The sequence below is a fragment of the Aspergillus pseudodeflectus genome (assembly GCF_044049435.1).
Source record: "Aspergillus pseudodeflectus strain CBS 756.74 chromosome Unknown BJX68scaffold_12, whole genome shotgun sequence".
Taxonomy (NCBI): domain Eukaryota; kingdom Fungi; phylum Ascomycota; class Eurotiomycetes; order Eurotiales; family Aspergillaceae; genus Aspergillus; species Aspergillus pseudodeflectus.
In genome coordinates, this window is record NW_027263788.1 from 27,279 (window position 1) to 50,892 (window position 23,614).

At 51.5% G+C, this 23,614-nt stretch overlaps 10 protein-coding genes across 10 annotated transcripts; 6 read left to right on the forward strand and 4 right to left on the reverse strand.

Annotated features, from left to right (window-relative positions):
- The first annotated feature begins 1,615 nt into the window (after positions 1-1,615).
- BJX68DRAFT_232600 (uncharacterized protein) lies at positions 1,616-2,856 on the forward strand. The gene has a single exon (XM_071039507.1). The coding sequence runs from the start codon at positions 1,636-1,638 to the stop codon at positions 2,695-2,697; it is 1,062 nt and encodes a 353-aa protein (XP_070901121.1). The 5' UTR covers positions 1,616-1,635; the 3' UTR covers positions 2,698-2,856.
- BJX68DRAFT_264710 (arylsulfotransferase family protein) lies at positions 2,847-4,464 on the reverse strand (the record flags this gene model as incomplete). Its single annotated transcript, XM_071045025.1, has 2 exons — positions 2,847-3,536; positions 3,619-4,464. 2 exons carry the CDS (start codon positions 4,462-4,464, stop codon positions 2,847-2,849), a joined length of 1,536 nt encoding a protein of 511 aa, XP_070901122.1.
- A 1,834-nt stretch (positions 4,465-6,298) lies between these two features.
- On the reverse strand, positions 6,299-7,426 carry BJX68DRAFT_264711 (uncharacterized protein; the record flags this gene model as incomplete). The annotated part of the gene is made up of 1 exon (XM_071045026.1): positions 6,299-7,426. The coding sequence occupies one exon, from the start codon at positions 7,424-7,426 to the stop codon at positions 6,299-6,301; it is 1,128 nt and encodes a 375-aa protein (XP_070901123.1).
- A 628-nt stretch (positions 7,427-8,054) lies between these two features.
- On the reverse strand, positions 8,055-9,424 carry BJX68DRAFT_232602 (glycoside hydrolase family 16 protein). The gene is made up of 2 exons (XM_071039508.1): positions 9,344-9,424; positions 8,055-9,288 (listed from the first exon to the last, which is right to left on the reverse strand). Exon 2 carries the CDS (start codon positions 9,219-9,221, stop codon positions 8,250-8,252), a length of 972 nt encoding a protein of 323 aa, XP_070901124.1. The 5' UTR covers positions 9,222-9,288; positions 9,344-9,424; the 3' UTR covers positions 8,055-8,249.
- BJX68DRAFT_232603 (Bicoid-interacting protein 3-domain-containing protein) lies at positions 9,425-10,354 on the forward strand. The gene has a single exon (XM_071039509.1). The coding sequence runs from the start codon at positions 9,453-9,455 to the stop codon at positions 10,242-10,244; it is 792 nt and encodes a 263-aa protein (XP_070901125.1). The 5' UTR covers positions 9,425-9,452; the 3' UTR covers positions 10,245-10,354.
- Positions 10,355-13,299: 2,945 nt separating this feature from the next.
- On the forward strand, positions 13,300-14,247 carry BJX68DRAFT_254003 (SDR family NAD(P)-dependent oxidoreductase; the record flags this gene model as incomplete). Its single annotated transcript, XM_071042823.1, has 2 exons — positions 13,300-14,011; positions 14,081-14,247. 2 exons carry the CDS (start codon positions 13,300-13,302, stop codon positions 14,245-14,247), a joined length of 879 nt encoding a protein of 292 aa, XP_070901126.1.
- A 678-nt stretch (positions 14,248-14,925) lies between these two features.
- Positions 14,926-15,432, reverse strand: BJX68DRAFT_264715 (VOC family protein; the record flags this gene model as incomplete). The annotated part of the gene is made up of 1 exon (XM_071045027.1): positions 14,926-15,432. One exon carries the CDS (start codon positions 15,430-15,432, stop codon positions 14,926-14,928), a length of 507 nt encoding a protein of 168 aa, XP_070901127.1.
- Positions 15,433-19,517: 4,085 nt separating this feature from the next.
- Positions 19,518-20,971, forward strand: BJX68DRAFT_232605 (uncharacterized protein; the record flags this gene model as incomplete). The annotated part of the gene is made up of 3 exons (XM_071039510.1): positions 19,518-20,098; positions 20,178-20,230; positions 20,295-20,971. Coding segments are annotated over exons 1-3 (639 nt in total), but the record flags the coding sequence as incomplete, so codon positions are not given.
- On the forward strand, positions 20,879-21,765 carry BJX68DRAFT_37728 (uncharacterized protein). The gene is made up of 2 exons (XM_071049057.1): positions 20,879-21,345; positions 21,414-21,765. Exons 1-2 carry the CDS (start codon positions 21,037-21,039, stop codon positions 21,549-21,551), a joined length of 447 nt encoding a protein of 148 aa, XP_070901129.1. The 5' UTR covers positions 20,879-21,036; the 3' UTR covers positions 21,552-21,765.
- Positions 21,766-23,112: 1,347 nt separating this feature from the next.
- Positions 23,113-23,610, forward strand: BJX68DRAFT_264717 (uncharacterized protein; the record flags this gene model as incomplete). Its single annotated transcript, XM_071045028.1, has 1 exon — positions 23,113-23,610. The coding sequence occupies one exon, from the start codon at positions 23,113-23,115 to the stop codon at positions 23,608-23,610; it is 498 nt and encodes a 165-aa protein (XP_070901130.1).
- Positions 23,611-23,614: the final 4 nt, after the last annotated feature.

The window sequence follows — 23,614 nt, forward strand, 5'->3', positions numbered from 1 at the left end:
ACCTGCGATAACTGATGCCCTCGTTCGATATTACTTTGCTTCCACTTTCACCTCGAGTACTGACGTTGCATCTGTATGGTCGAGGGTAGATCTGATGGTGAGCAAAAACACGTTGGATGTGCAGACAAAGATGTTAAATGGGTTCGGACCCTTCAGCTCGCCTCTCCCGAATCCATGCAGCAACCCCTGTCCATCCGCTCGATGTGGCTCGAATCAGCCCGCCCAATACCCGAAATGCCCGCCTTGGCTTTTTATCTACCAGTGACCTTTCTGTGCCCATCAAACACTTGGGAACAGAAAACCGATGCTGGAAATGACAATCCAAGAGATTCTACCAAGGAGCATAACCCTTTTCCATGAACTGTTTCATCTGGTAATTGGAAGTCTGGACACGTATAAAGCAACATGTAGGTCTCTCAAGGCTTCATATTGATGATATGGAAAGACTGATGTCTTGGAGCGTTAGCAAGCATAAATGAGCAAATCTCGGGTGAGTTCAAGGGAGGTAGTCCGCTAATTCTCGCCATATCTCACGGAGAGGAGAATATTGTACAATTATTACTCGAAAAAGGAGCCTATGTTAACATGGAGGTCAGACATGGGTTATATGGCAATGCTTTGATTTGTGCTATACGCCAAGGAGATCAGCGCATTATAAGATTGCTGCTAGAAGCAGGAGCTGACATGAATAAGAACATTAAACATGGGATATATAGTAGCGCTCTAAGTGCTGCCATAAATAATGGTGATGTAATAAAGCTGCTACTAGAAGCAGGAGCTAATGTTAACTTGCATGTCACGTACGGGGCCATATGGCTGTGCTTTAATTGCAGAATTTGCCCGGCCTGCATAGAGCAAAGGTGGCAATTTGCAGCAAATTTTGAGAATGAAAATGCCAAGTCGTGAGGATGTGAAGTAAGTTCAGAAATTTGTCCGCCTCTTACTGCATAGGACGAGAGGGTGTCTTTATATCCAACGTTGCTCAACAAGCGCTTGGCAGTACCAATGCGGCAAATATCGAATGCACCTCGCGTTCTACAGCCTGCAAAGGCTTTAGCATCCTCAGATCTCGGGCCGAAAGACTGTGGTATTTGTAGTGGCCGGTCTTCGGTTGAAAGCGATGGGGCGGCGGCAAGACTGTACAGTATCTCGGCTCTCTGGACTAAGCAATTGCTTCCTGGTATTTTTCATTATTCACGAATTCATTATCAGTTTCTAATTAGACGCTTGTTGGTAGTGACTTTTGTCAATGTACTTCGCAGGGAAATTACCCCCAGGCCTTAAAGAGTCTACTATAAGGCCATAGTACTCTCTTCTTAGAATACCAATGGCTATACGAGCGCCCGGAATTATGCGAATGGGGCCATCATATATATAATCGGACGGCATCATCAGCAAACACTTTCAAGGTCTAACACAGATCAAGTGCACGATCAAGACAAAATCAATGCCATTAAAACACATAATCCACATTCCAAGGCCCGGGAATGTGATCTTGGCCACCAGTACAAGGCACAGACCCGACTGAAAAGGGGTCGCTGAGGATCACGTGAATTCGTGTCGCATTGTTTACTGCGCAGCTGCCCCTGACATCATTCTCCACAGAGCTACGTTTCCCCTTCACCCATTCCAGCCATGGGTCTAACCAACGACGAGAAGCTGCGCAAAGCGCTCCGCGAATTAGACCACAATGGCCTTATCCTCACCCCAGAAGTCGCACGCAAGCTGATCGCAGGCGAGAAGCTTACGGAGGAAGAAGCGCCCGGGACAACCAAGCCAAAGCCAAAACCAAAACCCAAAGCTACATCTGCGTCGCAGAAGCGCAAGGCCGCAGCCGTAGAAACCGTTGATCTTACCACCGATTCCACCGGGAATGCCGCCATCGAAGAAGCTAGCGACAAAGCATCCTCCCTCTCCGACATCGACTCGGACGACGAGCGCCTGGACGAGATAAAATGGGACTGCAACCAGATCCGGCGCAAGATCACGGCGCTGATCGATTCCAAAGAGATGAAAGTCGCGGATTTTCTGCGTGCCGCGAACCTCACTAGCCGAGCATACTACGTCTTCATGAAGCAGAATGGAAAGCACGCGGGCCAGAGATCGAGCGTTTACGTGGGCGCACATCGGTTCTTCCTCAAGCGCGAGATCCTCGGGATGAATAGGAAAAAGGTCTCCGCGCCGAGTAAGAAGGCAAGGCTTGATGCTGAGGCGATGTATAATGTTCGTGCTATCACGCTTGAGGGGGAGGAGGAAGGCAATGTGCCTGTCTATGATACGTGCGATGAGATCCGCAAGAAGATCCGCGCTTGTCTTCAGGACAGCGGAATGACCAAGACAGCGTTCTGCAGGGAGATTTCCAAGACCCCCATTCGCGACCAGTACGGGCATGTCGGGTTGAGGACGACCTCGCCACTGCAGACAGCGACTCTGACATCCTTTCTGTCGAAGAAGGGTCCCAAGGAGGGAAATCAGAGTATGATCTTCTACGCAGCGTATGTCTTCTTTGAGAAGCTCCGGATCCGCGATGGGAAGCCCAAGACGGAGTTTCGCGAGGAGATGGAGGATGTCTGGGGGAGCGGCGGGTTTGATCGGGCAACTGGACCAAATGCCGTCTACATCACGGCAGCTGGAAGGACTCTCTATACGGATGAGTATGGCCGTGTGCGCTCTGGGCCCATCGGGGGCGTTTGGTAATGGTTGACCTTTATTTCGTCCGTCAGTCGCATTTTCAAATACCTATTTTGTAATATTCCGGGGTTATGTACATCCTACCGGGCACTGTTTGTGTTTTCTTTCCCCCTGTGTATTATCTCTCTTCTCTAATTACTGTCGCTCTTCGCAAGTCAACAGCACTCCACAACCTTTTTAATGTCAGACTTGGTGCCGTGTCCCACGCCCCCGACTGCCACAACAACCACCTTCTCCACAGAAACGTCAAGCTGAATCCTAGTCTCAAAGCCATTCCGGAGCACAGTCTTTACTTCATGAAGGACACCCTGCTCCGGCGCGGCCTCCATCACCTTCCAAGCCTCCACATCCGTTGCCCCATTCCAGCTGACATACACGACCGTCATTTCCCCCGCGCCTCCAGTACAAGCAAAAACATCCGGCCGGGTCCTCGGTCTCCCCACCCAGGACGCCTTATATCCGCGGTACGACTGTAACGTATTGTCGAATCCAAACCGTGCCCGCATAACCAGCGCCCCATGCTCATCAAATTCCTCCACCTTGGGCGTCGCGCCGTGCTGCAGGAGGACATGCCCATTTGTTAAATTCTGGTAGCTCCCCTGCGACTGCGCGAAGACGGGCTCAGCCGCGTCCCAGTATTTGCGCACCGCTGAGACTGTGCGGTTTTCCATGTCCAGATCTAGGACGAGGCCTGTGGTGAGGCTCGTCGGGCTGGTGTAGTCGGTGTTTTCGTTGTTGTGTAGCTGTAGAGTGATTCGCTTGTTAGTTTGCGTGATGAAGCGCGCGTCGTGCTGATAGCAGAAGCGGGCTTCCGGGCTGATGGTGAAGTCGCCCCCTTTCTGGCCCTGGAGGTTTTGAAATGCAATATTAGCTTCTCTGGTGGTGTATATATACCAGTGTAAATCAGAGGAAGGGAAGCTGACGTACATGTAGGTGCCAAATGACACGCCCATCCTTGTCAATGAAGAACAGGCTACACATGAACCGTGAGGAAATAAGGTATGAGTCCCCATACTTGGCGATAGAATTTAGATGCGGATACTCGTATGGCGCAGTCAGATTCCTTCCCGAGTCCCCGAGCGGCAGCATGCTATCCAAAAGCGGGACCTTATCAAGGTGTTCTACTGCGCTCCACCGGAAAAGAACCTTGTTCGTTTTGATATCAATCCCGTAGATGAGCCCGTCCTGGACCCAGCCATCTCCTGGTCCACCAATGGGGCTTAGATCCATCTGTGTCACATTCACCGCTGTAACTAGGATCGTCCCCTCGGGCGTGATCTGGCTCTCGTGGATGTCGATATATGAGTCGAACGCCTGCGGCTCGGCAATCGTCACAAAATTATTCTCATCCCCTGGCAGGGTGACCCTATATATCTCGTCATACGAGCTATTCAAGATAGTAATCCCGCCAAAGCCAAACCCAGGGAAGAGATACCCGTCCCAGTAGGCGAGGACGGGCTCACCGTCGAGGATCTGGGGCTGTAATGCGGAGATATTCACGGACGGCCCCCTCCAGACGAGCTGGCCGTCGTCGGCGTAGATCATGGGGTACCCCGTGTTGCGGATGATATCGTGGGGCGAGATGAACATATACCCGAGCTCGGTTTGGGCGTTCTTGGTTACGTTCATATAGGGGGCTTGTATGGACGTGCTTTTGAAGGACTGGAGGGGCCATAGCTGAGCCGAGGGGTCTGTGGACTGGGCAGAGGCTCTGAAGCCCCCTGTAAGGGGTAGGGTGAGAAATACTGAATGGAAGAACTTGCGGAACCTCATTTTCATGATAGAGATTCCCTTTTGATGAACGATGGATGAGAACATGTCATGTGCCTCCGTTGAGAAGGACATTAAGCCCTCTTTATACCTTTTAAACCAAACTATCCTCTCCACTACTCCAACGGGATGTCCCCTTCCTGGCGATTCCCTCGGAGATCTCGCTTAGAGGCTGCGGCTTTTTGCCTTGATTGTTGCTCATCGCAAAGCCATCCGTCTGGGGTAGACCCCGTTTAGTCTGCTCCACGGAATGGTACCGCACTCTCTACTACCCGTATCCAATTGCCGGGACCGTACATTGTCTGCAGATGTCTGGCGTTGTGTAATGGGAAAGCTTGATCTCCAACCATTGTGGGTCTGTCGGCAAACACTCTCCACACAAGAGCCGAATCAAAGTCATTGTTATTGCATATGAGGGACGAGGGCGCGGGAGGCGTGGCACATGGATTTATGGTATAATATCTGAAAAGTAAGCCGCAATTACTGACAAAGGGACGTAGAGGCAGTACTGGGGAAATGTATCTCGTCCCCGTTCTGCTGCCATCGTTCCCCGGCAGTGGCGGCTGTCGGGGATCGCCGCCGTTACCGTACCTCGTAAAAATGGTCTGGGGTCCCCACAAGTGGATTACTCCAGGTGGCCATTGGTTGAAATTCCATAGCTCGTAGTAGGCGTCCTGACTGGGATTCTTAGTAGCAGTTGGAGCGACTGTGACGTTGCGTTGGGAGCACGATCACGGTCGTGGCATTGGGACTTTCACCCTGATACAATGCAATGTGGTGACTTCAAAAGAGCTCCATTCCAAGCCCAAAAGTGATTCTAGCTGAAACTTAATTTTGAGGATAAGCCTCATTGCCATGACTGCACCACACCTTTCACTCGAATCTAGCAAGCACGTCTCCAATGCACAAGCCTCGGTATTTATTCAAGGGCTAATACTCAATCCTCGGACGAACCCAGCCAGGCGGTCAGACATTCTTCCGGTATAACGTTCAGTGGTAAGAATATTATCGGAGAGATAATATTCCTTGACGACAATACTATCCCTGGGGTAATGTTATGCTCGCGATAATGTTAACTGTGGTTGACATTTACCCCACGACAACTTTACCACTATGATAATGTTATGAACCCTTGGCGTTAATAGGCATAACCCCGGGCGCTTGTGACCAAAGCTAAAGAGAAGCTGTTGTATGTTTTTGATCCCAATATTGTTTTTTGACTCATTATGTAGGTTTAGCGTCCATGCCATTCTAACCTTTATAGACCTTCACCTGAAGGCTCCAAAGGCTCCAAAGCCCTCTAAAATTCGCCCGCCAAGCTTAAGCTACTAACATGGCGCCTGCAAGCTCAAAGAGCTAGTTTTTTAGTACATGTTTTGATTTACTATATTTACTGTGTTTACTGTATTTTCCATGCTTAGGTCCACCTCACAAGATAAGAAGCATGCTAGTATTATTGCGCAATTGCACCTAGAGGGAGTGGATAAATCTAAACAAGGGACTTGGAGGCCCTGTACAAAGCTACGAGAGATCAGACTCTAGTTGATCAACTTAGTTCATCGTCTGAAGCAACCGGTCTTCATTCCCTCGCCTAAACAAAACGCTCAGCGTCGCCAGCATCATCAAGAGTGATCACAGTCTTCCCCATATTCCCCCCTCCTCAGTCATCCGATGAGCTCATCGAATGCCTCGCCGGGTGGAAAGTCAGCCCTGATAGAGATAATCGGACCACTGAAGGGCATGACAACTCGAGGCCGGCGGGCAGCTCTGGAATCTTAGACCTACTCTTAGTTCCTCATGAGTTAGCACAATGCAAGTGATGGTCTAGAGCAAAATTCTATCCGTTCAGCTGAAGTAGCCTCAAATCATGACGCACCTCCAAGATACAGCCACTATGGCGAAGGTACCCGTTCCGAAAGTCCACGTTGGGATACCGCCGTCCACCCAAACTGAATTTAATCCAACTATCTTTCCCACCGATGTTCCGGCTGCACTCGACCACAGCAAACGATCCATCGACCGTCATTCCCATCTGAACGATCTCAGTGCCGCAGAGAAGACAGCCGTCCTCAGGTGTAGTAGTTCCGAATAAATTATCGAGAACGTTCAGGTCCGGGCAGATCGGCAGGGGCTCCATTTGGTGGACAGCGGATTCTTCATCGCTGCAGTGAAACTGATTCGTTCTCGGATATCGCGGCGGGAGATTGAAGTAGAGATGATACGTCGATTTCAGCACAATGCTATGCCGCCCCTGGAGGATGATTCGTGTTTTGAGATTGACAAACATGCTTTCGTAATCGTACATCGCACACTCATGTAACAGACACCGCTGGCGCTGGTAGGTGGAAAGTCGGAATGCATGTCGGATGCTGGGGGGGAGATCTGGGTTCATTGTTCCTTTGCGGAGGCATTCCACCAGGCGGACCTTGTCGTAGAAAGTCAAGGCAACACAGGGGCATAGATCCAGGACACGGGCCATATACTTGCACCATCTGTCGTCCCCCTCGGCTGCCCGTTTGGACGAAGTAAACCGCGATCGCGGATGCAATTTCAAGCACCTTGAGCAGTATACCCAATATCCATCTTCGAGCAACAGAACGAGCTGGTTGCGCGGAAAATCCGGGTCCCCGCAAATCATCAAGTCCCATACGGTCCTCGGCTGCCTCGGCCACGCGAGGCTTTCATCCGCCAGGACGTGCCCAAAGAGCGCGTACAGTGGCTTGCAGGTGAGGGCCAGGCATGCCTGGGATGCGAGAGGGAGTAGCCCGAAGACTAGATGTATGATATCAAGTGGGAACTCGACGAGCAAGAGCCAGGGATGCTTCTTATAACGCCGTGCAGAGAGACGTCGTGCTATGTAGCGCTTTGCGAGGGTAATCGAGACGTTTTTTCGGCGGTGAGCCACGTATCTCAGTCTCTGGCGGTAAAGTAGCGAGGTGATGAACGCTCGGGTGTTGGTCGGCATTGTATATGTAGTAGGTGCTTATAATAAATGGCACTAGTAGATGGATAGTTGACGTTCAGAGATGAAACGAGATCCACGACTACCATCTGTCGACGTCATTTTATTGATGACACAACCCACTCGAGTCCAGGGCTAACTAGCATGGTTTCAGTGGCGTCAAAAACCCTAAGATTGTTCATGGTTCTCCTGGGTGGCAGTGCAGTGGTTCCTCCATTATTACTGGATAATTAAGGTTACCTTGAGGCAAAAGCCTACAACAGAATAATTGTCCGTCGCTGATCGAAAGACGCAGTTGCAGGTCGTCATACATTGCTGCTGGGGAAAAGGAAAGAACACTCGCATAGTCTGGCTCCAGGTATAACATGTTGAGTGTGCAAGGCATCTGGCTTAGCTAAGAAAGGAGCAGAGAAATATAATTGAAGCTATCCCTGAGAGTTCTACACATCTAACTTCAAAAAACGTCAGCCAACACCTTAGGCGCCGCCTGCGGCTTCATGTCGGGCTGCGCCGCGGGAGCTCCTCGTACGTCGCCGCGTCCGCGGCGTGCGGATACCAGAAGAGATACGGAATGTGGGCCTCTTCGTCCACAGAGTCAATGTGCGACAGGTCATTATTCATGATATAATTGACCGGAAGTGGATGACCGCTTCAGTATACGTGCAGTCACTGTTGCGTGGGTGCGGGCGGTGGCATCTGCAGGTCCCACGACTTGGCGAACATGGTGTCGTGGTAGATGCCTAATGGAAAGCCTTCTCTAGATCTAAATGCAACCAAGGGCTTACTATTGACTGGCAGGAAAGGCCTGCAGAGTTCCTTTATGTCCTTACATGGTATTGCCATCCTTTGCATAGCTCCAAGCCCTCTCAAACTCATTCCATCCCCCAGGCGGAGCATCCCACATGGCCAATTCACGAACCACCATCTCGTAGCATCCATCACTGGGCATATTTCCCTGGCAGACATTCCCGCCAACAGCAATGTTGATGAGGATCCGAAACTCACTCATCTTCCTCGTGCCAGGCGGCTTCTCCGCTCTCATGACGGGCCTGCCATCAATCAGCCAGACCAAGCGGCCCCTGCCCGTCGTTTCGTCCTCATCCCAGATAAAGTCGTACCGCACTCCCGCCGGCGAGGTGATATTGGGGATCGGGGTTTCGAGAACCCGATGCTTATCCCAGTCCTGCCCGTTAAAGTGGCCCCAGTGCATACAGGTGTGGTTAACCGCATCGCCGTTCCACGCCTCCATAATGTCGACTTCGCCATCCTCGGGCCACCGAAAGGGGTCTCTAGGCAGCAGCCAAAACGCAGGCCAGATCCCGCGGGCTACGGGCGCCGTGATTCTCGCGGACAGACAGCCTCGCGGGCGACCGAGGGTCTGGTGGCTCGACAGCCGGGCGCTGGTGAATTTTTGAGACGGGTCAGGGTGTCCGTGGTTGATTAGAGCGCGCACGACGAGCGCATCCTCGCCCTGGTGTGCATGGAAGGAGTTTTGCGGGCTGGCGATGTAATTCTGCGCCTCGTTGTTGCCCCATCCGTGTTGGCCCTGTTCGTGGGTGAAGTTGGCGGACACGGGGACTTGGGGGTGTAGATTGGGCCGCCAGTAGATCTGGGGTCGTGGCGAGCCCTGCTCCTGATAAGGTGGTGGTGGTCGAGTGGAGGCTGGAATAGGTGGTGGCGGTGGGGGTGGCCTGTTGTAGTTGTACGATGGACCCGGCTTGGAGACGGGATGGCTAAATTCCCCCCAAGCCTTGTCTGCCTTGTCCATAATGCCCTGAAGCGCCTGTCTGAATGGCATGTTGAAAAACGACCTCGTATAGATGTAGTTGTACAAGTAGTGGTAGCGAGGACACGGGAAAGAGACGGTAAGCAAAGCTGGCGTAATATTGTGGATCAAGCGCTGATGCCTTAGGCACGAAGGATATGCAAACTCTGCAAACGAAGCTGAACTTTTTGTGGCCGATATATGCCAATCCAAGGTGCTTTAACCCAACGAGTAGCGCTACATGATCAAAAATCTTCATCTTGCATGATCCTCAATTCATTCCAAACACCACGTGCCTCTCTGCTAGCACGACCTCCAAACATGGCAGACCCATGCCATGACCAGCAACCCCCTGTAACAGAAGTCTCCAGAGCAGAGCGCTTCAAAGCCACGCACCTCGCCGCGCGCCATGGCAACTACCACCAATATTATTCCAAGTTCCGGGCGCCCGCCGTCCCAGATGAGCGCCTCTCCATTCTCCCAGCAGAGATCCTCCGCAACGCACGAGTCATCGACCTCGGCTGCAACGCGGGCAAACTGACGCATGAGGCGGTAGCGCACTGCGGGGCGGCTGCCGCCGTCGGCGTTGACATCGACCCGTGGCTGGTCGAGCAGGCGAAAGAGGCGTACCCGGATGACCCCAGGTGCACATTCGAGCACTTTGACTTTGTGGATGCGTCTGCGTACACGGGGACCGCGCTGGGGAAATTCGACGCTGTCCTGCTGCTCTCTGTTACCAAATGGGTTCATCTGAATAGCGGGGATGCCGGGATATTGGCGCTTTTTGCGCATATACGGAGTATACTGAATGACGGGGGGTATCTGGTTATTGAGCCGCAGCCCATGAGCAATTATGCGCGGGCATCGAAACGGAATAAAGAGTTAAGAGAGACGTACAAGACTATTCGGATTAAACCGCCGTTTGATGAGGAGTTGACAGCGCAGGGGTTTGAGCGGGTGTTTGAATGCGAGAGGGATGAGGAGGGGTTTGCTAGGCCTGTACATGTTTGGAGAAAAACGTATCATGAGATGAGCAATGGAGATGACTCTAAATGAACCAGACGAGTCGCCTTTTATTGGGAAGATGTAGGGTTTTCGACTACTTCCAAAACCTCAGGCTTGCTAGTAGTAAAAGCTCCCAGGTGACAGGTAAAGTGAAGCTGCACATGTTGATTTCAGCGTATCCATTAGCACCACATATATGTATTCTGCCACTGGAGGGCGTCTTGAGCTGCTCAGTCCATTAAGTACTACCCAGGTAGTTAAAAGGGTTTTAGCATAAATCCAGGCGTTCATCAGGCCAGTGTACCAGAGGCCTAAGCATAATCTTGTTGATTCACTAATAGACCTCAGTGGTAAAAATAGTCTACATATATCTATGTAACGAAACCTCCAAATAAAATCCGCCTCTATCCGAAGGCCTACCATCCGGGTGTGTTTTAGGAACTGGCTGGAGAATCATAGTATCAACTAACCACAAGGGGCTTATTAATGAAAAGGTAGATAGCCCAGACTCCCTGTTGTGCCTGCGATGGCATTTGTCAGCACTGGTTCCGCGGAACACACCAACAATATGTACTCTTCTACCTTTTACTTTCAGGATAGCAACTTATTCGAATTCTAATACGTCGGGATGACACAACATACTAGACCTCCAAGAAAAGTACGTCAACTTTCTGATCTAACTGCGAGCTGCTAGCTGCTGGCGTGGTATATCTGTTAACATTACCTAGGCGTGTGATCTATGCTACCGCAAAAGAATCAAATGCGACGCACAGCGACCACGTTGCTCGCACTGTGTGGTCTACGACTCGGCATGCACGTTCGAGGCAGCGAGCCGGAAACGCCGAACCAAGAAGCAGGCGGCCGATCAAGGCATCGAAGCTCTACAATCGCGGATGAAGCAACTCGAGGAGAATCTTAGCCAGGCTCTACAGAAAATCGACCAGCTCGAATCTGAGGGCCGTCATGGTGTACCGAAGGAAATGGGGGTAGCTTTGAGTCATTCACCCATGATACTGGCCAGCAGCCTCCAGGAGCAGGAGAACGTTCTTGATTTTGTGGATGGCGGGTCACGGTCACTGGCGCTGGACCTGCCGCCGCTGCATGAAGCATTACCGGCTGTAGAGAAGTACCTGGCAACGCTCAATTCCATTATGCCGCTTTTTCACCCCGGGAGATTGCTGCAATCACTCAGAAGTTTCTACACGCCTCTATTAAGTCAAAGGAACTGCTCCACGTCCACCTGGGCAGCGATAAACGTTGTTCTCGCTCTCGCCCATTCCTGTCACGTTCCTTCCGACCAAGCAGCGACTCCGAGCAGAAATACCGCGGCCCACTACCTAAACAAGGCCCAGTCGGTACTGACGGAGGTGATAATGGGCGAAGCAGATATTGTTAATGTACAAGTCCTTCTGGGTCTGGCAATGTTGTTTCAGGGAACTCGGAACTGGAAGCCCGCGGCGACATTGATTGCGATTGCTCTGCGTCTCGCACACGAGCTTGGACTGCACGCTCGCAGGAGCTCGATCTCTGAAAGTATCAGTGCTTCGGACACGCTTGAGCGAGATCGCGTTTTCTGGATTGCGTATATTATTGATCGGGATATCAGCATGCGAACAGGGCAGCCACCTGTCCAGCTGGAGACTGATATGGACATTGAATTACCTGCAGCCAAGCCAGAAGATGGGGCTGGCCTTGTTTTCGCCGCCGCTGACAACAGCAGTTCCTTGAGCTTCAACTTCTTCCGTGCTCGGGTGCAACTAGCGGCCATCCAGGGGCGAGTCTACGAGTCCATGTACTCTGTACCCGCCCAATCTCTGACCGTCGCCCATCGAAACGCAAATCTAGCAGCGCTTCGTAACATGCTGGACGACTGGGTCACACAGATACCCGCACAGTTTCGGCCCAACGCTGTCCTGCAAACTTGCGCCCCAGACCTCCTCAGAAGCTTTGGGATTATCTACTCTACCCACCTCTCATGCCGCGCCCTAGTCTGTCGGGCGCACGCCATGGAGACGCCCTGGTTACAGAGCCTACAAGACTTTGGCGGGAAGTCTCTGCAGCAGAGACGTGTTATTGAGCCAGTACTCCTGCTGCCGCAAGGATGGCAGGTGTTAGTAACCGAGTCTCGCGAGTATATGAGACTGTTCATGGGCATTGGACGGAAGGATCCTGCGTTTATCTGGTGAGTCAGCCTGGTTTGATACAACAATTTATCCATCCCTTGAAGTTCTAGCTAAAGAGGCGTCTTTTTCGATTATAGGATGACCGGGTGCACTTACATTTCCGGAGCCATATGTTTGATAGCGAATAATATGCTCCACCCGAACCACAATACTTGGGAACAGGACCGGGCCCTGGCGGAATTCTCATTGCCTCTCTTGGAAGATATGATACAACAGGACCCCTACGAGCCACTGAAAAAGACACGCAACGCATGCATTGAGCTACTGCAGCTTGCCTACAACATTTCGCTTCAGAATGACGTTCTTCAGCCCTGAATTCAAGATGGATGCGAGTATACGCTAGGAAATACCAGTCACGGCAAGCTTTTGTTGTTTTCCCTCTTTAGACCTCCGTCAGTCTCAAAGTTGTATATAGGGCAATAATTTTCATTATATTGATGGATGAGCGTCTAGCCCAGCAGGGTGGGAAAATGAAACATGGAATAAAAATGTATTGAATATACAGTAACTGAGCAACTAAAAAGGAATGAACTTGAAAACGTAAAGAAGATTGTCATCGTCCTGATGTATATCGCTAGGCATGTCGCTTTTTGAGGGCATGACCGCACTACATTGGCAATTGCCCTGAATCTCCGAGCACAACCCTGATTAGATGAGCCATGATGGTCTGATTACCTGACGTCTGTGAGCTGACTGATTCAACGTGTTAAATACGTTCCGCGGAGCGAGGTGAAACAGTTCAAGGCATGCTTCAGAGTCGCCCTTCCGCGGAACCAGTGCATTACCAAGCTACACCACGAAGACGATTCAATCAGTTTAGCCTTGGTTATAAAAGTATAAGAAGACCTGACGAAGCTCGTTCGGTTCTACTACCACTACCACCATCCAACAAGAATCTTGATAGATCTTTCTATTCCTCCACCATGGCTGCACCCTCCCTCAACTTGGTCTCCTTCACCAAGACCTGGCACAGCGAGCCTTATCCATTCATCTCACCCACAAGACCGGAGCTCTCAGCAGCTGGAAAGAACGTCGTGATTACAGGAGGCGGCTCGGGAATCGGCAAAGCCATGGCCATTGCATTTGCGCAAGCCGGTGCCAAATCAGTAGCAATTGTCGGCCGTCGACTCGACCGACTCGAAGCCACCGTCGAGGAAATCACGGCAGCCAATGGCTACTCGTCAACAACACAAGTCCTCTCCGAGACCGCCGACATCAGGACCCTCGCATCGATCTCGGCCGCCCTGCAGAAAATCGTCGACCACGTCGGGCCAATCGACATCTTTGCGTCCAACGCCGGCGTGCTCCGCGCACAGGGCCCCGTTTGTGGATACAGCGAGTCTGAGCTCCGCGCGATCTTCGAGACGAATGTTGTCGGCGCCTTTAATTCGCTGCAGGCGTTCCTTCCGCTCGCGGCTCCGGGCGCCAAAGTCTTCAACACATCCTCGGGCATCGCACACTTTGCGCCGCAGGCCAATCTGCCCGGGATGTTCAGCTACGCAGCTACAAAGGCTGCGGCGGTAAAGATGTTCGACTACTTTGCTGCGGAGAACCCGGGGATCCATGTTGTTAGCTTCCAGCCTGGGATTATTGCCACCGAGGTTAACCCTAACATCACCTCGGGGCCGGATACAGGTATGGTTCGTATCATGGTTCAAGCCAATACTTTACTGCTGCTATTATATTCTAATGCCACTCGTATAGTACAACTACCAGCTCACTTCCTTGTGTGGCTTGCGTCGGATGAAGCCACGTTTCTCAAGGGCAAGTTTGTCTGGGCGAACTGGGATGTCCAAGAGCTTATGGCGAGGGCAGACAAGATCCAACAATCGATGCTTTTGAGGGTTTCTCTGAATGGGGTTGATATGTAATGTCAAAAGGGCTGCTGTTTGAGGAGCACGCCTCTCTCTGTTGGAAGCCCCGGATATTGCTCCTTTGTCTTCCACTGAAGGTTCTAGCACACATGTCTTCTTTCACGTCATTTAGCTATATCTAGCGCTTACCTAGCTAGATAGCTTCATCGTTCCTAGATAAATGTGTATATTAACTATGCCTAAGCTCTCTCCTGGTTTCCATTCACCTTCGCTACCCACCTTCCTTATTCTGACCTACTACATGGGTCGTTCCGGCCCTACGGTGTACTACCGTGCATACTAGGAAGGCGCCAACGGTTGCCTAGGTGAGAGGAGGGTTGCACCTTCCTTTCCAGGTTATGTACATCCCACGAAATAAAACGAAAGAACGATTGACATCGGGGAGCTCTATCGGTAGGGCACCTTCATTTTTAGTCTATCAGATGCACGCGTTCATAGGTTGATCTCAACATGTAGGCGCAGTATGACATCAAGAATTGACACTGCGGTTGGTTCAGATATGGAAGACAGCTTGCAATATTTGATCTTCGCTGTACAATTCGTTTGCTGGCATAACCCCTGCCCGAAATCCTTTTTTAGGACTCGTTGAGCAGTCCTGCCACGTCACCAAAGTACCAAGATACCCGATACCAGATACCGCCCGCCCTAGAAACGCACCCTCCACCCTCCATACGCCTACACCCCCTCATACGCCCTCACAAGCCTTGCAACATCCAACTTCTTCATCTCCATCATCTCCTCCGTCACCCGAGCCCTCCGCTCCAAGTCCCGATCATCCCCCAACATCTCCTTCAACCCGCTCGGAATCACCTGCCACGCCAACCCAAACCGATCAATCACCCACCCACACCGCTGCCGACTCTCATCCCCGCCGTCAGCCAACGCGTCCCAGTAATAATCAACCTCCGCCTGGTCTTCACAGTCAATCTGGAACGAAATGGCTTCCGAGAAGTGGAACTGCGGTCCCCCGTTCAAAGCCGTAAATGTGTGCTGTCCGTTGAGTAATGTGAATTCGACGACCATGACGCTGCCGGGCTCGCGGCCGTGGTGCTCTTTTCCGGCGTCTGTGTAATGTTGGATTGTTGTGATGCTTGAGTTGGGGAAGATGGAGGTGTAGAATTCAGCGGCTGCTTCGGCTTCATTGTTGAACCAGAGGAGCGGGGTTATTTTGCAGAGAGACATGGTATACCGTCGTTATGCGTGGAGGATTCGAGGGTTGGTAATTGTAAACTAACTGGAGTGTGTGAGAGATAAGAAGTCAAGGGGTAACCACTGTCGAGGTTCTCTTTCTATCTTTTCGCCTCATGACATCAAGACGACCGCCCGATACGAGCCAAAGGAAACATCCCGGGGGACAATTTGTTGGCTTCGCCAATCAAGGCTGACAGGCTATGCCACTTGCATTTAGGCAGATGGCAGGGTGATCTTGTGCCTGTGCTCTTCCCAATTCGATATTAATTTGTTTGGTGAGAAAATGCAAAATGATCGTCATCTCCGACCGAAATTTAAGGTCCGGAGCGATTTCCGCCATAGTGATGCGGGGATCAGCTGCCTGTGGAGGCGATTGCGGCATCCCTTGGTAGATCTATCTGGGCTACGGAGTAATGTAATCCAATCCCTGTTATGTGTGTCGCGTGTAATGATCATGGATGCTATTGCCCAACTCCGAGCCTCGGACAGTTTTCCTAATTTCTCCGCGCAACAGACTGGCGGCCTCTAATCTGAACCTAGTATCTACTACCACATTAGGTATGCCACGTATATAGCGAGCATAGATCGAGCTCTAAAACTAATTTCCTTCTCTCGGCTTTACTCATAATGCCCAAAAAAGGCCACTTTTGACCCGCGTGGATCACTATCACGAGCAGGACAAAATACCAGGTGTCGGCAAAGACATAGCTACCCCCCAAGTGGGTTGGGTTCAGGACCTCTTAGAGTTCGTTTCCTAAACAGCGACAAGCACAAAGCTAGTTACCTTGCCTCGCGAGTTGCGTGCTCAAGAGTTGGGCTGATTTTTGAGAACGGTACTTGAAGATAATGGTCACTTGAATAGAATCTCATTCTCATTCCATATAGGACCGCCCGCCTCCCTCGCGATGATCCGTTTGCTGGTAGTCGAGCTCATGTCTCAGCCACTAGCGGTGTTTTCTTCCACATTTACAGCTTTGGATAAGATTTGCAAAGCTCGGGCATCGTCAATACTGCTAGAATCTTGGACGCAGGAACTCGAAATACCGCACGTCGGCGGGGAGGAATGAAAGCACCATGCGTTTGTTACCTTCACGAAGGAAACCGGCATATTGCAATTTGAAATCTAGTGAAAACAGGTATGTGATGAAAGGGGCATTTGTACTAATCTAATGCAACCCACTTCCTTGTTCGGGAATTATAAGAGGCTATCCGCTGCCCCTGTTGTCCTATGTAATCTTGCACGACTCTCGTGACCACAGCAAGGCTTGAATTGGCCAAGGTAGAGGCCGAAACTGTGCAGTAGAGGTCCAGAGGCTCATTTGATGGGCAGCCCTCCACTGACCAGGCAGTACAACCAGGAGCTCGCACAGAATAACCGCGAAGAGCTACTAGAAAAGCCCAACCTATCCTGGGCGAGAATTCCAGGTTGGGGCATGGGTGCACCAGGCCAGCTGCTCTATCCACTTGCTCTACGAAGCTCAGGTGCATAGACGCATGGCTAGCGACGGCCGTGGGCGTAGGTCATTGGTCAGGAGCCATGGCGAGATTGGTAGGGATTGTTGGAGGAGCCCTAAAGCCTCGCAGGTGCGAAATTTGAACTTTCGGATGCATTGGCATTGGTTTGGAGGAGCTGGTCGGCATCTTCTGCCCGATGAAGTAGGCGAATTATGCCTCGCGGTCTATAAAAGAGACTACAATTCTCCCCAAACTGCAAAGCTGCGACCCATTCCTCTCAGAGTCTCCAACCTTCCCTTTCCTCTTCCCACTGCCCTCTGCCCTCCTGTCTCAAGTCCCAGGTCCCAGTAACTCTATTTTACGAGCCGCTCCAATCCCCATATCCCCTGAACTCGTTCCCCCGCTCCGTTTCGCAAAGCATGTCAAGCGCTAGCTTTCGCCTGGAATCTTTCCGGCCGTGGAATCCTTTCCAGGACAAGGCGGACCACCCGCGGGATTCTCTCGATATTCGTCGATACCCAAGTCCTGTCTCGATCACTGCCACCCCGTCTCCCTCCAATTGTAGCTTCCCAGCGTCAAAGAGCCAAAAATTTCACTCTCACGGCTCCGAGCGGCATCCCTTCCTGCACGGCCGCCAGTGGAGGTCTGCTTCGATGGCGGTCTACATTCAGTGGTTCAGACCGCTCGGCCTGAGCCGGAGGATTTGGGCCATATAGCCTCCGACAGTTCTCACACTGAGACTCTTAGCGGCAGCGGCCTTTTGCAATTGCAAGACCTACCAGGTTCGGAGGATCTTGGTCATGCCCCAATATCGAATAGTATTGGTCTCGGTGCTGAACCTCGATCGCCCTTTTTCGGTCCGCGCGACTTGGAACGGGCGGTTATTGCTGGTCAGCTCCCACAAGACATCGAGTCTGGAAACCATATCCTGACCAGAGAGCTTCCAGGCCTTGACACAATCGATCCTGCAATCCTGAACGATCATGCCTGTCCAGGTGTGGGGCAGATCCAAGGAGCGGAAATTATCTCCGGCATTCCAACATCTCACGACAGAAGTCCCTCGGAGTGCTCCCATTTTCCGAATCAAGATCCTCCTCTTCAATGCAGACGACAAAATGCAGAAGGAACGGGGGGTCGTAAGGGCCAGTCCACAAAAATAAAGAAAGGTTTGAGAGCCAGGAAGAGATGTTCAAAAATTGGTGCTGCCCAGCCCAGCAAACGGCCCCGTCCTCGCAACAACGTTTCGTTTCCTACCATTCGTGCCCATTTCTCGGCCCTTCCAGTCGAAGACCGGCTACTGTTCCTATCATGGCTGTTTAAGAATGCTCTATCACACTGCTTCCACCCGTCCCAACACAGATGTCGCCTCTATATCAAGATGCGGCTCGAGTCAAGATGGAGACATGACTTATGACTATGATCAATCGAGCTCAAACACCGAACTAGTTAATGCGCAACAGCCTCCTTCAAGGAAAGGCTTACCATGGTCCATGGAAGAAAAAGTTTTGCTAGTCAGCCTCCGGAAAGAACAGAATCTTGCTTGGTCGGAGGTGACCAGACTGTTTGCACAGAAATTCCCCGGAAGAAGCACAGGGTCTCTACAGGTGTTCTGGAGCACGACGCTCAATAAACAGCCGCACTCTTTGGCGGACATCGCGTAGAAATGCCATCTTTATCATCTATGCCTCATCCTAAGCTCTCGAAATTAAACTGCTTCAAGAAAGATGTTGAACAGTCACTTTTTGCCATGCCGCCCACCCCTGGCCGGGCACGGGGTTAATATCTCGATCAACTCGACCTCCCCAGCTGATGAAAATAAGGTCTAGTCCATAGTGGAATCGAGAGGACACGCCTCCAGCATATCCATGCGTCTTTGGGCTAAATCCCAGTGCGGGCTTTCAGCACGATTTGATGTTTGTAGCCGCCTGTTGACCTACAAAGCAAATCATTATATTCGGCGTAACGCCCTCCATATGAAAGGTCCCCGAAGGCAAAGTACTTGAAGGTAGCAATACTTCCCGTGATCTGATTTCTTGCCCATTGTTAGCCATCTCTTAAGAGACGAGGAGGTCAACATGGGCTAAGTTTCACGTGTAATCCTGCTCACAACAGTCGTCGAAAATCCAATTTTCTTGGATTCCGGCTCTCTCCTCGTCTGTTTCAGTCGCATCAAGAGTGTCTGCTTTTAATTTTCTCTCCCGTATTTTGCTTCATCGTAGTGTGCAACGGCCGCCCATCCCTCTCTTGCAACTCCAATTGCTTCTTGGCAAGCCTGGAATTGTTCATCAGCTCGGTTTGCGCACGTTCCAGTCATCCCTGCACGTGCGACCCCACTCGGTCTTCACCAAGAACCACCACCACTGTGCCTCACCATACCAACAGGCGACTACCACGCATTTCCCTAAAATCCTACGAGAATGGGTTCCTCACTCCATCAACTGGACTCTTTCCAAACAGCCAATCGACCCAGGTATGTTTTTCTTTGCTTACTAGGCTTGATCGACGGAACTGATATTGTCGCGTCGGCAGCCCTCCGCTTCCAGCGTATTCGCTGCCCGTCGAGAAACGGGCGGCCGCTAGTCTAGAGGGTGAAGCTCCGGCTGACAGACCTGAGTCCACCCCAAAAGACACACCGGAGGATCAGCCAGCGCTAGCAGAAGCGTCTGCAGACGCCGCAGACCCGACTACCAAGGCTGGCAGCAATGAAGGAGCGATACCTGGAGACATTATTTTGGCCAACATCTTGAACGAGATACAAAAGCTCGGCGCCGATCAGAGCAAGCTGTCCGGGTTGCTGGAAAGGGAACTCGCCGACAAGGTCGAGGAGGATGTCAACGATATATCCCGGAACCTGGCGAGAATGCTCCCGGAGCAAATAACGTCAAGTGCTTCGTTTTGGAGAGATATAGCACCGGACGAAACCGCTTTCCAGAGCTTTTGGGGCTGGATCACAGATCAGGCGAACCAAGAGATTGCCGTGGATGGAAAGCACAAGGTAATCTTCGGGCGATCGATGCCGCAAGATGGGTCCGACAAGTTAAAGGCTGTCCTCAAGAGCAAGTGGCAAGAGTACATTCCGGTTGGTTCGCCGGGTTCGCCCAGTGTGGAAGGTTTCGAAATACCGGATGCCGATGAAAAGCGCATCTTCAGCTACCACTACAAGAAATCATCTGATGGGGTCGCGAAAGTGACAAGACCACAGGTAAGCCATGGGGCGAATTTGATATCAACCCATATTATTTTACTCCTATTTCTTATGTTGCTAACCTCTTACATTGCAGAACGTCAAGTCCCTTCTAGGAGATGAATCTCCTCGAAGATGTGGAATACTATTGTATGGGTCTCTGTCCGGGGCCTTTTCTGGGGCCAGCTGAATGCTAAACCGAGACCCGATCTAGTGACCTGATACCGAGCTATGGACATCGACGATATATCGAATTCAAAGACATCGCCCTGATCTTTGGCGCCATATCTCGCGCAATGGATTGCGCACCAGACTCTCACATAACTGGCTTTTGCCCACACAACTTTCTCGGGCGGTACGCTACATCCTGGGCGGGGGATCGACCGAGGTGGTTCACGTACTCGTGGGATGACGGCTTGGGGCTCCAAATTCACCTGAGAAGTTTCATGGCACTCAGCTACCATTGGCATCTGATCGACAGCTCTGGTTCTTCCGGCATAATATGCGAGAGAGACCGCGGTGTTCTGTCCCCCTCGGGGCACAAGCAGATAACCTTTAAGGAGACACGATATTCTCTATCAGCGGCAGTGGCATTAGGGCCGGGGGAACTGCAACCGTTTGGGAACTTTGCCATTGTCATCCTGGATGACGGCCCCAGGTTCAGAGACTATATTGACCTCACAAACAGTGGTGCGTTCCGGGCCCTCGACCGTTCTGGCATGGTGGCGACGGCAGGTCTCTTTACGGGCATCGCCGTGTTTCAACGGTTAGTCTATGTCATGTTAGACAGGTGGGCGCAAGACTGGAAGGACAACCTATCGACTATTGATGGCATCCTCAGCCTAAAGGTAATGACACCAAATCAAGTGTCACACTAGGTCGAAAGCCCAGTGCCATTAACAGTCAGTCCTTGATAGGTCAAAGATGTCCTCGATGCTGATTTTCGACGGAAGCGCATGTACGACGACTCCACGCTTCAGCTTTCCGAGTTTTACTTCAGCATTCAGCAACTGCTGCGGATCTTTGCCGAGTCGATCAATGACAGTATGGCCGACATGAACGCATTGGAAGAGGGGTTCCGAGACGAGATATGGTCCTACACAACGTTCGACAAACGGTACAGCTCCCGATATCAACTGCAAGATCCCGGAAAAGTGATTGCGATGAACTGGAAGATCCTGCTCGATTTCCATGGCAAGCAAGGAACGGCGTTGCTGCAGCGGATTGAGCAAAGGATTGGTGATGTCGAAAGTCTCCGGGCTGGTGCAAGTCCTCCCTCCCCACCAAGCTTGATTTTACACGATCCACAGATTCCCCTAACCGTTATTTGTAGCTCTTCAATGCATCCTCGGTACGGGAAGCGCTCAAAAGTACAGAGCTGAACCAATACCTCATGGTATTCACCATCGTAACCATCCTCTACCTACCACCAACGTTTATAGCGGTATTAGGCTCCCTTGGCCGTCTCTAGCCTGTCTTAGCTGGCGCTTGGGGCTGAAAATACTTATACTTTGTACTAACAATGATTAGACCTTTTACGGCATGCACCTATTCGACGCAGAGGATACTTCCGATACACAGCGGCGGTTCTGGACCGTTCTAGGCTCAGTGTCTGGTGTAACCTATCTCATTGCAGCCGCTGGACTGGGCGGCATCCATCAATCCAAGCGGTTTCGAGAATGGCTAGCGGATAAGTTGTCGAGGCGGACACAGCCGCTAGGGTACGGCGATTCCGCCGCTAGTAGGCCTGATGGGTCCTCTTCTACTTCTGGCGGAGGCTTACTTCCTCGGCTATTTCGGCGAAAGACCAAGCCTTCTGAGGATAAGGAGAAAGGGGGATAACGGACAATGAGAAACATAGTGGGAAACAACGGACGGGACACAGCGAGATACCGCTAATGAATTTCATTCCATCGATAGATTTCGCAGAGCTGAGTAAAGTCGAATTCATGAGTCCCGCCCGATCTCCCAGCCCACCACGGCTGACGAAGGGGAATAGTCCGTGTTTGGTCCATGACGGGCGAGACCTAGGGCTCCGGAGTCGGCGGGCGTCGGTCGGTGCTTCGTCGGCAACTGGACGCGGCGTACACTATTCCAGGGGAAGAACAGAGGTTACGAGGAATCCAGCAAGGCGGGGCTCTCTCCTCGAGAAACTGAAGAATTGCCCGGCGTGACTGCGGGGTAATTATCGTGGCTGAGCAGCGCACCGCCTCGAGACCGACTGCGGCCCCCGTGGTTTCCAAACGCCATGTACTCCAGGTACAAACGAGGGTGCGGCGACATGGTCGAGAAACAGGGCCTAACTTTGCTCTGCAGATGACTACAAGGGGCAAACCTCCCACATTTGTGGTGGCTTGGTCTGTACCAGTAGCAATCACTGGGCGCTGGTGATGCAAACTGCGTGTCGAGGACGTGAATTTGTGCGCGAGCCCGGCTGGTGTTACCTGCAGAGCTAACAGCTGGCCGTCAAACGTCTTATCAGCTGCATGGGATGTTGTGGCGCTGCGGGGAAACCACGGCCAGTGTGTTGCGCGAGGCTGCGGAGAGTAGCAGCAAAGAGCGGCAGGATGGAGGGCGGCTCTTCTTGATTGGACAATCGGGCGTGCGGTCGGCCTCAGTGAACAGCGGATCTCCAAATCCAATCTCGGACAAGCGTGGCTGGCTTACCTTTCTGCCCTACAGGTGCTCCTACCTTATGACCATCTTACGGGCGAATGCTTACTTCTCTTACCACTCAGGAAATTCACCGCTGGGCTGATGTGGCAGTGGCTGCATCGGTTGTTCTCGTTCGGATGCTAGGTGACAACGCATAGCGCGGCTTCTTCCTTGGCAAGGTGGACATATTCTTTGATAAAGTTTAGCAGTGAAGAATCATTTTCTAGGATCATATTCCAAATTTCCAAGTAACATTTTGATCGTGGAACACTCACATTCTGCTGTCAGAGAATTTGCCAGACAAAGAAAGATTGCAAAGCATGGATGATTTGCAATCAACAAACCAACGTGCACATCTCGCAGTCACATTGAATAACATGGCTGCCATATTCTGCGTTCAATATAACCGGACTGGAAATTCGGATGATATACAGCTGGCAATCCAGCATGCACAGAGAGCCGTCGACATCACCCCTACCGATCATCCTAATCTGGGAGATATGTTAAATAACCTCGGCAACATGATCTCATACCGATATGACCGAACGAAAGATTTGGATGATCTACAACTGGCAATCCAGTATATACAGAGAGCCAGCAACATTGCCCTGCCCAACCATCCTGATCTCCCAGCTAGATTAAATACTCTCGCTGCTATGCTCTTCGACCGATACGATCAAACTGGAAATTTAGATGATCAACAGCAGGCAGTCCAGCATGTGCAGAGGGCCGTCGACGTTACCCTACACAACCACCCTTATCTCGCAGCTAGACTGAATAATCTGAAGAAGAGAAGGTATAGCCAAGGCTTCCAAGGAACCAGACACGCTCAGGAGCAAAATGGCTCCGGTCCCAGGAATAATGTTCATACTTAAGGCT

What these genes read in the sequence shown, in the direction of transcription:
- BJX68DRAFT_232600 (XM_071039507.1), top strand. Translation starts at nt 1,636, where the DNA reads ATGGGTCTAACCAACGACGAGAAGCTGCGCAAAGCGCTCCGCGAATTA.
- BJX68DRAFT_232602 (XM_071039508.1), bottom strand. Translation starts at nt 9,221, where the DNA reads ATGCCATTCAGACAGGCGCTTCAGGGCATTATGGACAAGGCAGACAAG.
- BJX68DRAFT_232603 (XM_071039509.1), top strand. Translation starts at nt 9,453, where the DNA reads ATGATCCTCAATTCATTCCAAACACCACGTGCCTCTCTGCTAGCACGA.
- BJX68DRAFT_37728 (XM_071049057.1), top strand. Translation starts at nt 21,037, where the DNA reads ATGTACGACGACTCCACGCTTCAGCTTTCCGAGTTTTACTTCAGCATT. An exon ending in TCGAAAGTCTCCGGGCTGGT is followed by an intron (nt 21,346 to 21,413) that starts GCAAGTCCTCCC and finishes CGTTATTTGTAG; the next exon opens with CTCTTCAATGCATCCTCGGT.